General features: G+C 46.7%; 1 protein-coding gene across 2 annotated transcripts in view; it reads left to right on the top strand.

Moving 5' to 3' along the window:
- GTF2E1 (general transcription factor IIE subunit 1) overlaps window positions 1–3,311 on the top strand; it is a 49,312-nt gene extending 46,001 nt beyond the window's left edge. For both annotated transcript variants that reach the window (XM_083883282.1, XM_083883283.1), the window contains exon 5: window positions 1,556–3,311. In XM_083883282.1, the coding sequence (XP_083739408.1) occupies window positions 1,556–1,986 (431 nt within the window). In that variant the 3' untranslated portion in view covers window positions 1,987–3,311. The remainder of the gene's footprint in view (window positions 1–1,555) is intronic.
- Window positions 3,312–14,026: the final 10,715 nt, after the last annotated feature.

Here is a 14,026-nt window from a genome sequence, read left to right as displayed (position 1 = left end):
TATTTCACAGAGGTGCTCTCCTACAGCCTCTTATGCTCCACAGGCACAAGCAGTGAGCTGAGCACGCGACTGCCAACACGATGCCTTTATTCTTCCTCTCTTGCAAGAATTTGGCAGAGCTCTAATATTAGTAGTTGTAGCCATCACCCATTACTACAACTTTATTTACAATGAAAGCAGAATTCTGGTGATATTAGGTATGATTCTTTTGGCCTTTGTTTTACCACAGGAAAGGAATGACCACAGACTGCCCTGGCTTTTAGTGCTAAATGCAGAACTTACTTCCTTCACATTATTTTTTCATCTGAAGTTGAAAAATGTAACCAGCACATTTCTGACTGGGAGGGGAAAGACTTGGGAGCCGTGTGCCTGGATGTGGTGCTGAAACCATGAGGGTCTGTGTCTTGGAGGAGTGGGCAAGTGGCTGCCTGTATGAAGGTAGAATGCCAACATGTCAGCTCCAGCAATTGTTAATAGGCAGTATCTTTTGGTGTAAGACAGAAAGTTCGCCACAGGGAGCCTGTCCTACGTTTTAGGCCTCATTCTTTTTCTCTCTCTTTTCTTCTCTATTTAATTTTTTGTTCTGTTCTATTTATTTATCTATTTATTTATTTATTTATTTTTGTCCATACTGCCTGTAGTTCTTCTGGTGCTAGGTGGATTCACAGCTCTCTCACCAAATGTAGGATTAGTAGAGGTTTTCTGTGAGATGCTACTTCTTGAGCAGAATTTTACCTTTTGAATCCATGAACATCCTGCCAACCAGAGCCATATTGAACCCTCCCAGCTGTTGTACAGCCAAGTTTACTGAAAGAGGAGCACAGGCCAGGTGTGTCAGCTGGGATGTTGCAGTCCTCTTCAAATAAGAGGTGCAAGTAGGGACCCACAGGGACTGTCTGGGCTGTGTTTCAGCTTGGAGAGCAGGCACTGGTTAGTGCTGTGCTGTACAGCTGGGCTGCAGGCTGTCAGCTGCATCTGCTCCATGCCACCAGCACCTTTCTATAAGGAGCTTTTCCCTTTCCTGCCTGGTATAGGTGCACCTTTGAGCTCACCCGGCATGGCTGCTCTAAATGTTGTTTTTTAACATGTGGTTTCCACATATTCTTTGTCTGCCTGGATCCATTTCTTCTCTGTGTGAATCCTTACAGGCAGAGAGCTCAGCAGGATAGGGCCTGGGCTTGGGGTCTGTATTTTAAGGACTGCTTTGCTTTCTGCTCCACTGTAATGTCTGAGTTACAGTGGGGAAGTCTTTTCCAGGTGCCTGCCCATCATGCATTTTTTGTCTTCACTTGCAATGTGCTCCTGGTCAAGGCTTCCATCTGGGAGCCACAGCGACTCTAGGCCTCCCATCTCCTAGGAAATGTCAGTACTTGCTCTGCCATAATGAGACATTACTGTCTCTGCCTTACAAGGGAGAGGAGGAGTTGGCATAGGAAAAGGGTGTGACTTGGCCAGCTGAGCTCAGTGGCAGTAATTAATGCAGGTTAAGAAAACTTCCAGGGCCATCGCACAGCTCTCTGTGAGGAAATGTTCATTCCCTCGTGTCCCTTTGCAGGGGGCCGGGATCTGGATGCGTTCCAGGAGCGTGAGGAGAGCCGGGCAGCCCTGGATGACAATGAGGAGGTGATGCGTGCCCTGCTCATCCACGAGAAGAAGACACCCTCTGCTTCCACCGTCACCGTCAGCGGCGCCGCTCCTCTCTCCGGCGGCAACGCGAGTGACTCCGAGAGCGAGACCAGTGAGTCGGAGGAGGAGTCCCCTCCCCGCCCCACAGCCACGGCCAGTACAACATATGGGCTGGAGGAGGAGGAGGAGGATGAAGAGTTTGAGGTGGTGGCAGAAGACCCCACTGTCATGGTGGCCGGGCGTCCACATACATACAGCCAAGTGAGCCAGCGCCCCGAGCTGGTGGCCCAGATGACAGCGGAGGAAAAAGAGGTTTACATAGCCATGGGGCAGCGCATGTTCGAGGACATGTTTGATTAACTGCTCCCTGCCATGGCATTTTTTAAAAGGTGACTTTTTAAGGCAGAGACTCTTTAGCAGAACAGAAGACTGGAACGCATCTTCCCTCCCCTGTGCGCAGGCAGGGTCACTGTGGCTCAGCACTGCTATTCTCAGGCATCCTGCTCCCCATGAGCGGGGGAGCAGCAGAGCTGCATGTGCCAAAACACATAGGGGAGGACGAGTCTCAGAAGGGAGGATGCTTGCAAGGTAAAAATCTGCTTCAGGGTGCCCTGCACGGGCACTGTTTTAACCTTCTCCAAGGCCCTAGCAGCTCTTTCTCCCGATGGCTCTAAGCTGATTTTTGTTGCAGATGGCAGTGAAGTCCTCATCCCTGCTCTCAGGGCATGTAAGGGCTCCGTAGTCTGAGCAGAGCACTCTGCAGAGGAGGGCGTATGTAACATAGAGCTGCCTGTGCTCAGCAAGGGGGGAGGAGAGGGAAGCATTTGTCTGCTGATGGCAGGCTTGGACAGGGCTTGTAGCTGACCCTCTGCCAGCAGCCACTGCCACCAGAGTGGCTCTTTCCAAGCAGCAATGTAGGCAGCAATCTTTTCTTGCTCCTGTTCGCTCCCTACTGGGACTCAGCCCCTCAAGGTCAGGTGTAACTTGAAACAGGCAGAGCAAAAGCCTTGGCAAGCACATGCAGTCAAGTCACTTTTTGTCAGTGTAACAAATGCCCTCCATGGATCTGAGCTGCCAGTGCTCTGACTTGCCAGGAGATACCTTCATTTTCCAATGTTGCTGCCTGTTGCTTCTGCCTAGCCCTGTCCATGAAGACATGCAGACAGTTTGCAGTGGGCAGAGGTGCTGTCAGGCAGTGCCAGAGAAGTAGCATAACTAAGTTTTATTTGCAATCTCACCAGGGCTGTATGATTTTAAGAGGAATTATACAATTTTGAATTCTGCCTGGCACACTCTTACCGCAGAAAGACATTTCTCAGTGCCTATAGAGCAATATAATGTTTTTAATGTTTTTCTCTTTCAATTGAAAATGTTGCTTTTTTAAAATTGTTGTGTTTTCCTACATAGTACTACAATAAAACAAAATTATAAAAGAATTCAGTGTTCCAGAGAGTAGGGGCAGCATTATGTGCTGTTCCACTTATATGGGCGGTACAAATTTGCTGTTCACTGAGACTGTAAATCTGTTTTATACTAACTCTGCTTTCCATGTTCTGCTAACCTTGTAATGCCTCCTTTGTGGTTTGATTTTCAGTTTCTCAATATTCTGAATCCTCTCTTTTTTAAATGGTGTTATAAATTTTCTTTTAAGTCATTTTAAAGAGGAATAAATAAACAGAAACTTCTCCCCTTTGTCATCTTTCAGTTTATCTTGTGCCTAGTTGAGAATGTTGTTTGCTTATAGTCTTGATTTATTGTATTCAAGAAAAAAACCCAATTTGAGCTCTCCTTTGAGACGACCATTTGAAATCCACTGTACATTGTTTCTCCTTAGCAGAGCTTCCCTGAATGCCTCCTGGAATCTCCTGCACTTCCAGGATGGATGTTCCATTACATCAGTGCTATGTAAAAAAAACCCAGAGGCTGGTTTTGATCAGCACTTCCATTTCTTTCCTCCTTCCTCAAGGGAAGCATAGGCTGATGGTAGAGGACTTGCAGACATCATACTGCTGGTTAAAATGGTGTTCTTGTGTAGACAGGCTTCCAAGATCTTGTATCAAGCTTCCAGCTATCAAATCACAGAGCTGATAAGTCAGATTCAGTGATCAACTAGCAGAAAAAAAAAATGTGCTGTACCCATTATGTCTAGATTTAATCTAGCTGAATTCAGTATTAACACTGGAGAAAAGCAGGTAGATTTACAGGGAGCCAAAAGCAGAAACTGGGAACTAATCCTGAATACAGAAAGCTGCTCATGGCTCTGAACTCACCAGGACCATCTAATGAGTTTTCAGTTTGCAAAGTCAAGCTGTAGGTTTAGTAAAAATGAAGTGAAGAAATAACCAGCATAAAAATCTATTAAGTAGTTTTCTTAGTAAACACATTTAATTGTGGTTTGTGCAGCAGTTGCAGTTTTTGTCATTCACCAAGGCATGTCCTGCACATGGGGAAATCAGAGTGGTGGTTGTGGGGTTTGCCTTCCATCTCTCATCCACCATACACAGCCCTTGGGAGGACTGGAAAGATCAAAGGTCCATGAGCAGATGCCATCATTGTTTCCTGGCCTCTCCAACAGTTCCTGGCATTAGAAAAGGATGGCTGCTCTGCTCTGTTCCAGCCATTTCAGGCTGTTGAAGGACAGCCATACACGGCTGCTTCCCTGTCATGACAAGCACGGCTTCAATGAACAGAAGACAGAGTTGATAGTGCCCCATTTCTCCTCCCGCAGCTGAACAGAGCTCTGCACGCATGCCAGGAGGGAAAAACAGCCTCTGCAAGCAAACCCAGGCACTGCCAGAACGTTGGTGCTAATGCAAGGGATAAAGCCATCAATTCTGAGGAAGGCCTGGCCATTTCCCCTGCCTGCTGGGCCACATGTGCTGCATTAACGCTAACCCAATAACGCTGTCAAGCCTTCCTGTGTGGATGTTCTGTCTAACCCCGTTCAAACCAGTTTCTGCATCTGCTTCTGGCCTAAAGCACATTTTATCTGATGAGTGATATCTGAGAGTTCAAGAAGCATGTGGACAATGCTCTCAGGCATATTCTGTGATTCTTGGGGGTGTCCTGTGCAGGTCCAAGAGTTGGACTTTGATGATGCTTGTGGGTCCCTTCCAGCTCAGAGTGTTGTATGGCTCTGTGGATGTACGTGAGGGCAGGGAACTGGAGCTCTCTCTAGGAAGAGGACTGCATTTCTCAGGCTGCTCATGCTACTCTCCCTAATGGTCAGAGGTGCCTCTCCCAGGTGGGTGAGAGCTGCCTCTGTTCCTGCTCCCACTGCAGGTCAAGAAAACTGCTGTGGAGTTATGTGCTCCTTGGCCCAGTGCAGAGCAGACCAGAGCAGATTAAAAAGCTGTTGATAGAGGGAATGTGCATTGTCAACCCTGAAGAAAAGAAACATTACCATCTTTTCTATTGAGCTTCCAAAAATTGGCTTCCTCCATCCAGCTCTTCCTGTGCTGCTGCCTCCTTCAGACTTGGAATAAACAGACTTACTCTATGAGAGTGAAGGGATTTGAAGATCCCCTGCAGGAATCCTAGAGGGCAGAAAAATAGCACCACCTCCTTCCTGAGACATCTGAGGAGCTGTGCCTCAGTGATGCCTGCAGTGCAAAGACATGCTGGGAAGTTTAAGAGGGCCTGGCAGGGGAAGCAGCCTGCTGTGCTTGGGTCTCTGTCTCCCACTGTGCCTCCCTAGGAGGAGAGAGAAAATTGTCTCAGGAATCAAATGCAAGACAAAGCCTTCATGGAAAGGGAAAGGTTATGAGCAGGTGGAAGGACATGTTGGCAGCAGGGCGAGCCAGCAGGATGTCCAGGGGTGGCTGTGGGGGCGAAGCAGCAGCAGCCCCATTCCTCTGGTGTGTGTCAGTGTAAATGAGGGAGGCTTTGGGCCCTGTCCTTTGGAGCAGGGGCATGTCACACAGTGCTCCCTGAATTGATCTGGGCTGTCCAGGACTGGTACTGCTTTATCCCACTGGAAGCCCTGGACTAGGTAACCATGCCCCAGGCTTGTTCACAGGCAGCTTGGGAGTATTGACCTAACCATGGACAGCCAAGGATCCCTCAGCATCACAATACACTGCAGTTCAAAGTGTATTGACTGTGAGACAAGTCTCCAGTAGCAGAGGAGCTGGAGCTGCGGAGTAGCTGCTTCTCTGCTGAGCTGCTTTCAGAATAATGATCAATATCTACAAAGTCCAAGGAGATCATCACTCGTATAGCCTTGATAGGAGGTGTAGCCAGATGCTTGAATCTGTTTAAGATGTGAATCCACAGAGAGTCATGGAGAGGCCACTGCTAAAAGGAGCAGCAGCCCAAAGCGTGGGGAACAACGTTTGAGTGCTGGTGCTCTTGGAAAGCTGCCTACCTGCCTGTCTGCTCCCTGCTAGCACACTGAGAGCAGAGCACCGGCAGCATCGGGCTGTACGGGATTACAATCCTGTCCCTGTGGCAGAGCCATTTTATCTCTCTCTCAGAGTTATCCAGGGAAATCTGGGCTTTTGCCTCTTTGGGATACCTAAATGAACTGCCAGAAAGCAGTTTCTTATTTACCAGCATTTAGATTGAGAGAGAGAGAGAATGAACCTAATTTATATTCAAACGAAAATCAGACTTTGGAAGCACCTGGTATCTCATTAAAAAACATTAAGGACAGTGAGTATTAGTGCAACCATCCTGAAGCAGCAGACAGTCTCTGAACAAGATGCTTTAAATATAATAGGTATTTTTGCTTAAAATATGTTTGTGACCTAAATATAATTTAATTTCCATGCCTTTGAACGGTGTGATGCTAATGAAGCAGGCAGGGATGGCAGCGAGGAGGCTGAGCCAGCTGCCTGGGAAGTGGCTCCACTGCAGTGCGTTAGAGACTCCGGCCTGGCCTCACAGCCACCAATGCTCCAGCCCTGCCCAGGGCTGCCCAGGCAGCAGGAGGAAACCTGGAGCTGCTCAGCCAGACAAACGGGCAAGGATCCAGCCGGGAAATGAAGGCTGATCGAGTGCTGTTCCATGAGCATTAATGTCTGTGTACAAAAAAAGGTACATCTGGCAAGGAGGAAAAATCCTGTCTTAGAGAGATGTGATTAAAGCCCTGACATACTGCTTGTGCTTATTTTTCACCTGGAATCTGTATTGCCAGCCTCTGCCATCCTGTTACTTGCTGGAAGAAGGAGGGTGAGCAGTGGTAATTTTGCAGTGAGCTAAAATTGTGCATAGAGCTGAGAAGCCTGGCTCAGTTCCTCCTGGTAAGGAGATCCTCCTAGTCTTAAGCATTTATTTTCTGCACTTCTGACAATGGAAATCTGCCTGAGCCAATGCCAAATTTGCCAGGCTCTGGTAGCACAGTCCATGTGTTTGCTATTTTCTCATGACATCCATTGTGGGGGCACAAGTATGTCGGACACCACTAATGTTTATGCTCAGCTGATCTGGGTGTGCTTTAGGTTGCAGTGTCTGAAACAGCCCTGGCCCACATGAAGCAATTACTGCTTGGGTCATTTTGGTTGGATTATCAATACCTGCTCTTTGCAAAGGTGCTGGTTGTTGTTCTCCCAGTCAGTGCTGATGTGTTGTCATAAATTCAATCTCTCTGCAATCACACACAGGTGCCAATTTAAAATTAAGCTTCAAGCCCTTCACAACCAACACCACCAAGCATCTCCAGCTTGTGCCATGTCCACTCCTGAGACATGTGGCTGTCTCATGCCAGGTGCACCATGCAGGTCTCAGCCATGATTGCCTCAGCCTGTGCCACATTCCCAGCAGAGAGGTTTAATGAATGGAAGGTTTGTGTTTTCTCCAGAAGAGAGCTCGGGCTGGGCTCAGGCCCCTGAAATTCCTGCAATGGGTAGGAAACAAGCATCAGCCTCAGGCTGGTCACGCATCCTTTGCTGCTTGAACTAGATGTGATTTGGTTGGAGTGGTTTGATTTTTATTTTTTAACCCTTTTTGTTCCTTGAGAATATTTTGAGTTTCTGAATTTCTCATGTTTCCCTGCTGCTTCTAAAAAGAAGAAAACGTCTCTCTCTCTCTTTTTTTTTTTTTTTTTTTTTTTTTTTTTTTTTTTTTTTTTTTTTTTTTTTTTTCCCATAAATGAGGCTGTAATATCTTGGTAGAGAGACATACCCGCTCTCCCTGCCCTGTCGGCACAGTCATTGTTCCATTGCCAGACAGTGCTTTCTTCCAAGAAGATGTATGCTTTCAACATCTCTCAGCCCTTCTGGTGATGTCAGGAGATGAAAACCATTCCCAGTACAACACAGAAGAGTAGAGGGAAATGGAGTTAGAGCGAAATTGGGCCTTAAGAAAATGGTGCATCATAAGAGAAATTTCACTCTTGCATACTCTCCCAGGCCACATGGGTGCTATATCCAAGCAAAGAAAAATACAATGTGATGATAAAGGACTTGGCTTATGGTGCATTTACCCTGGTGTATTCTCTTGCCTCTGAGCCCATTAGGAAGGGTAATATTCTCCAAATGTGCCAACCTCTTGTAAGTTATATAAAGGCATCAGGAAGGTCCCAAGTTAGCAACCAACTTCATCAGGAGCTTGCAGGTCCGTTTGAATGACCTGACTCCTGCCTTCCCCATGCTGAAAGGTTTGGTGCAAAGATACCTCACAGCAATTAGTTATGGAACTGAGCTCAATTGTGACATTGAGAAGAATCTTTTTTCTCAAATATTTCACCAGAATTTGTGCTCTTAAGTCTGTGTATGAGAAACAAAGGCCTGTAGGGGGCTGCCCAGCCCTCCTCAGACATGTCCCCCTTTGGGAATGTTAACAGATAAGGACTTTTGTATGGTTTAGGTAGAAGCTACTGCCAAGAGCAGCAAATGATAACTGGAGCTTTTGTTAACTAGACAGTCACATCATTGCAGCTGTCTGAAGTGTGGACTAAAAGTGCTGATGTCCACAGACAGCAGACATGGGTTCTTACAGCTGAACATACATTAAAATGCCACATTTTCAGCTTTTCTGGTGATGGGTTTGTTTTTCCTTAATTCTTTGCATTTTTTGCTTCTCATACAGTGCACTCAAGCACTTTTTTGGTGCACGAAGGTGCTACCACAAACTAAAGACTTCCTTGAGGCATTGCTAATTCACATGCTAATGGTATCTGTCCGGGGAAAGGTGTGAGTCAAGCCATTAGAAACAGGAAGACAAGCCAGATGAATATTGTGGGCAGCAGTGCATTTGTTCAGGGGTCAAAGCCAGTGAACAGGAGATGAACAACTCCCTGGTTGCAGAAAGTCTGTAGGGCACTCCAAGTCTGCAGTAAACATAAAAACTGCTTTATGCCTAAGTCAGTAATAAAAAGAGCATCAAGATTGGAAGTCCATGTTGGGAGGGAAATAAACTCTGCATTACTGAGGGATTATTTATGTTTGCTGAGTAAAAAGGGGCGGTGAACCAGAACCTTTCTCTGTCCCATATGCAAGACCCTTTGTCACCTGGGGATGTAACAGTGAAGCAGAAATGGGAACCATTCTGACCTCACAGCTGCCGATGGATTGATCTGCACAGGAAATCCAGCCTTTTTTAGCACTAGGAGAAGCCAAGTGTTCAGTGAGACCAATGTAGCCTGTGCTGTAGCAGTGATGGCTGCAGAAGCACAGAGAGAGCTGTTGTGATTCAATACTCATGCTTGTCCTCTCTGTTTTTTACAGGAGTCACAGCCATGCTGCAGGATTCATGGAGCATATTACCAGAAAGAACTCTACGTAGAATGTGGTCTACTGGAAATGGTTACTTTCCTTCCTTCCTGGCCTGGCCACTTTCTGCTGCCTTCCTCTTGTATTTTGAAAAGGAAAAATATGAAGAATAATGAATTTTCCCTTTAAACAGAGATAACAAAACAAATGATACTCAAGCCTGCAGCTTAATGGCAAGGAATCAAGGAGAAAAAGTGGTTGCAGATGACTCTCAGTCCATTATTCTGATAACTTTTTGTCACACTAAGGGCTGTAACTCCATAAAATCACAGAATCCCAGCGGGCCTCATAGGAGAGCAGGAGCTGTAATGCTGGAGTGTGGGTGGACTGTCCAACCCATCCCAAAGGGACAGAGCAGAGGGCTCCCATGCACATTTCCAAGGCAGTGCATGACTGTAGGATGAAAACTGTGAAAGTGTAGAGGAAAGTGAAGAAGTATCAGGAGAGCAATAAACAGGGCACTTACCTCCTCCTTAATCACAGCCCAGCCTTCAGGAGGTCTGCAGGGAGAACTAATGGATTAAATACAGGTATTAAATGAAATCTTGGAAACATTTCCCTCACCTGGCAGGACTGAGAAGCTGATGGTTATGAGGGAGAGCTCCCAGTGCATCTGAGCTGTGAGAGGCAACCAAAGGAGCTGGGGCCATGGTTGACCCTATACAGCCACGGGATTGAATAACCTGGGCTTTTGCTGTTGCCAGGGTCAGTCTTGAAATTTCCTGAATATATCCTTCAGCAATTCCCAGGTGGACTAAACAAGATGCACCTTCTCAAATTTCTGGCTGAGGAGGTCAGTCTGTGTTTTATTTCCCTTGCTGCAGTGCTTGATCATCTCCAGATTATGGGGCACATGGGCAAAGAGCTGCGGCTCTTCCACAGCCAAAGACTACAGCAGCATCCCAAGAGATGCCTTGTTCACCTACTGATGTGTCCTGCCCAAAACCTTGCATGGGTGTCCTCAAAATGCTGCTTTGGGTCTCCAGGTGCCCTTCTGTCAGGAGGAAGGCTCCAGAATGTGTGGCTGAAGATAAGGTGATTTCTGTCCTGGCGTGATGGAAGGCTGAGTGCAGATGGGAGCTCACCAGGAAGGTTTCAGTGAGTACAAGCACTGTTCACCACTGGGAAGTGGAGGTGGAACAACATATTATTAATTATATATTTTAGTGCAGTGGGGTTTAATCCTGGCTGCGCTCCCTGGCCATAATATCTCACCTTGCTTTCAGCAAGGATTCAGTAATCTTTCCTCTTCCTTCCTCTCCTAGGAATTCCTTTGCCTTAATAATATTAGGAAAAGCAGTGCTTTTCATAACTCCAGGGGTTTATCCAGAATGTGTGAAATAGAGCAGTGTGAGCTGTCCTTCAGATGACTGTAGCTCAGCAGGGTATGAGGGGTGATCTGCTGTCTCCTTTACTAAGTGGATGGGATGGTTGGAGTCCCTGCATGACCAGGTGGTTTGTGAGCAAGTTCTCACAGAGAGGGCAGCACTGCCCACAGCTGGAACCAGCATTGTGAACTCCACTCCAAAAATTAAGCTTCTAGTGCTGGGCAAAACTAACACATCTGTTGAGAGAAAGCAAATCAACTTTATTAAATGGTATCATAATTCAAAGTATTTTTTGAATATAAGGTTAAATTAAAGTAATACACTTCTTAGGGACAAATCAACACCAATCAGGCTAATCAAACTGTCATCTAAAATAATCCAACACGAGTAGAAAATCCTGTTTAGTTCAGTGATGATGTCAGTCATTTTATTCAATCACTTTCAGAGTATAAAGAGAATCCTTCATCTTTGAAGTCAGTGACATTGGTTTCTCCAGCTCATCCTCCCTTTCCTAGCACACTTCCCCTTGCTTTCGGAGGGTCACTGGCTGGGACACCAGTGACCAGTCCTGGTACAGTCACAGGACAGTCCCCACAGTCCTCATGCCACCATTACCTGAGTAAAACCTCAGTAGAAGTGATGTTTCACCAACACACACCATTCAGGTGCTGAATTCTCATTAGGGGTTGTTTGAGCATTACTGACAGTAGAGATTCCCCTTTACATTTCAGACAAAACTCGCTGCTGGCACTGTACTGGCAGTGGGAAAAGGGCAGGTCGGTGAGGTGTAGCCAAGATCAGGGTCCAGGCCAGGTCTGCAAAGAGCTGTGCTGGGTGGCTGTTGTGGGGCCTTGGGTGACAGTGACAACACACCACTGGCCCTGCCACTCAGAGCTAATGTCGTAATTCAAGCATCAATAATTAAAACAAAGCAGTAGAGTATTATTTGCATAATAAGCCCTCTCTTTAAATGAGCATCTGTCCTCAGACCCCTGAGCTAACTCAGCCCACTGGTGCCACTGACAAAACTGGATCAGAACCGTGCCTCCCTGAGAGGCAGCCCCAGGTGAAAACAGGATGTGAGGAGATGGGCATGGAAATGAAGAATTAACAACCAGTTAATTCATCAGGTACAGACAGGCTTTGCCATCTCCTCCCAAGCATATAACACACACAGTCCTACCACTGAACTCACTATGTGATTTTAGATCCTTAGCTTCTTTTGAATGCAAGTAACTTTTAGCTCTCTACTTGTTTCCTTCCTTTCATAATTTTATTTCTGAAATTAAGAATTGACATTTCCTCTATTTGTGCTCCTGAGAGGCAGTTACACCTTTGTAGCTTGCACCTTTGATCTACCTGCTACAACTTCTGGAACCTTTTTCTTCCTGCCCAGGAATCTCCAAACTTGAGAAGCGTTTTTGATCCGTTTCTTGTGCTCCATCACCTCTATTCCCTTGATGTCAAGCAGAAGTCCATACACAGGAAGCTTCTTCAGAAACTCTCCCATGACCTGAGTTGCTTTTCTCCAGCTCTGGAGAGAAATGACAATGATGTCCCTCATCTGTGATCTGTCATGTGGAGAGACTGTCCCTCACACAGAGGGGAGTTAACGTGAGCTGAGGGATTCCAGCACATCTCAAAAGTTTTATCATAAGTCAACCTTCAAAAAGGATTAGATGCAAAAAATATCACTGTGCCTTCCTAGTGCCAGAGGCACTGGAGGTGTAAATTTAAGAATGCAGTTAATATAACTATCTGAGATATGGCTTCCCAGGGGCACCATGTCTCCTCTCCCTTTCCACAGCCTGGACGCTGGAAATTCATCCAAGGGCTCAGCTACTCAGGTGAGCAGAAAAATCTCAATAACATGGAACATAACAGTGGACAAAGAGCAGAGGTGCTGCAGGGGCTCTGAAGAGTGGGAACATGGACCTGCAAACATTCTTCCCTGTTCCTCTTGTTTCCACCAGCTTCTTTACACTCCAGTTCCCAGTTAGCAGAGGCCTGTCCCAGTGCCCCCACACAGCACTGCTCCCAGGCATGAGGCAGTGTGGCACAGAAGTACATGGGTTGCTCTGGAGTAGCAGGAGTGCCATCAAACCAGATGCCTTTGGAGTTCGTCTGGCTTTACACAGAGAATAGTTTCAAAATCACCCTCATGTGCACCCTGCACAGAGCTCACTGGCCCTGTGGTTTAATTGCTGTGGCTCTGTGCTGTCCCAAAGCTGCCAAAGTGCTTCTGGAGCACAGCTGGCAACAGCAGTGATGGGTGAGCTTGCAGTGCAGGGCATCCAAACCATAACCAGCCTGGATGTGAAGTGGCACTACAAGAGCCAGCTGCCATTTCTCATCTGCAGAGCAGCACACACACAGCCTGGACAAACAACTTTTGAGAAGCTGAGATTTTATTGTGTATTCAAGTAAGTGTATCTCCATGACACCTGCTGTCCCATTTGGGTAACAGGTTTGGTCACCATCAGGGTGGCACTGTCAGGAACAGACAGGGTTGCTGCAGGCTGTTCCATGGGGACATCAATCCTGTGATCTCAGGGAAGGAGCAGTTCTTCAGGGAAATATAGGAAATCACCACTCAAAGGTGTGGTGTGACCTCTGGACCCACACGATCAAGCGAGACAAAACCCCTCCTTGTATGGCAGACTTTCTTCTTCATACAGCTGCCAAGAAGTATCAGCTGTGATTTTTTTCCCAGCTGTGCTGGTGGCAGATGCCTGTGGGTGGATTTTGAACTGGAGGGTTTATCTGCACCAGTGCAAAATCCCTGCTGTAAACAAGGCTGACGTCTGTATCTGCCTTTCATTCCTGCAGCAGCCCTCTCCTCTCTCCCCCTTCTCCTCTCTAATAAAGACATCCTGGCAAGCTTCCTGTTTTTCAAGAAGGCTCATAGCTGCCATTTGCCCTGGCTTTGGCTTTATGCAGGCCTCTTCCTCTCCCCCTATTAATTCCCCTGTAAATCGGATCATGATGAAAGGCAAACGGCAGCGTAATTTAATTGTCCTGCGAGCACAGCGCGCTGGAGAGGGATGCTGGCAAGGATAAATCCTGCTCATGAGATGCCTTTTTTTATCCCTATATTTTACTTTGCAGTTTTTCCATCAGGGCTTGCTGGGCCTGCTTTCCTGGGCAGGGCGGTAGCAGGGAGATGAACAGCTCCTCTGCTCTGGCTGAGGCACAGTGACATGTTTGCCATCTCATCTTTTCTTGAGCTTTTCCTTGGGGACAGTGTTGGCTCTTTTCTTCCTCTTAACTTCTTAGCATTCCACTAAAACTTTCACCAGTTGCTAATCCTTTAGGGAACAATCTCTAGCAATTAGAAAACCACATTTAAGTGATGTTTTA

Source organism: Zosterops lateralis (genome assembly GCF_965231275.1).
Source record: "Zosterops lateralis genome assembly, chromosome: 2".
In the NCBI taxonomy this organism is placed as follows: domain Eukaryota; kingdom Metazoa; phylum Chordata; class Aves; order Passeriformes; family Zosteropidae; genus Zosterops; species Zosterops lateralis.
This window is presented reverse-complemented; position numbering and strand designations above follow the sequence as displayed.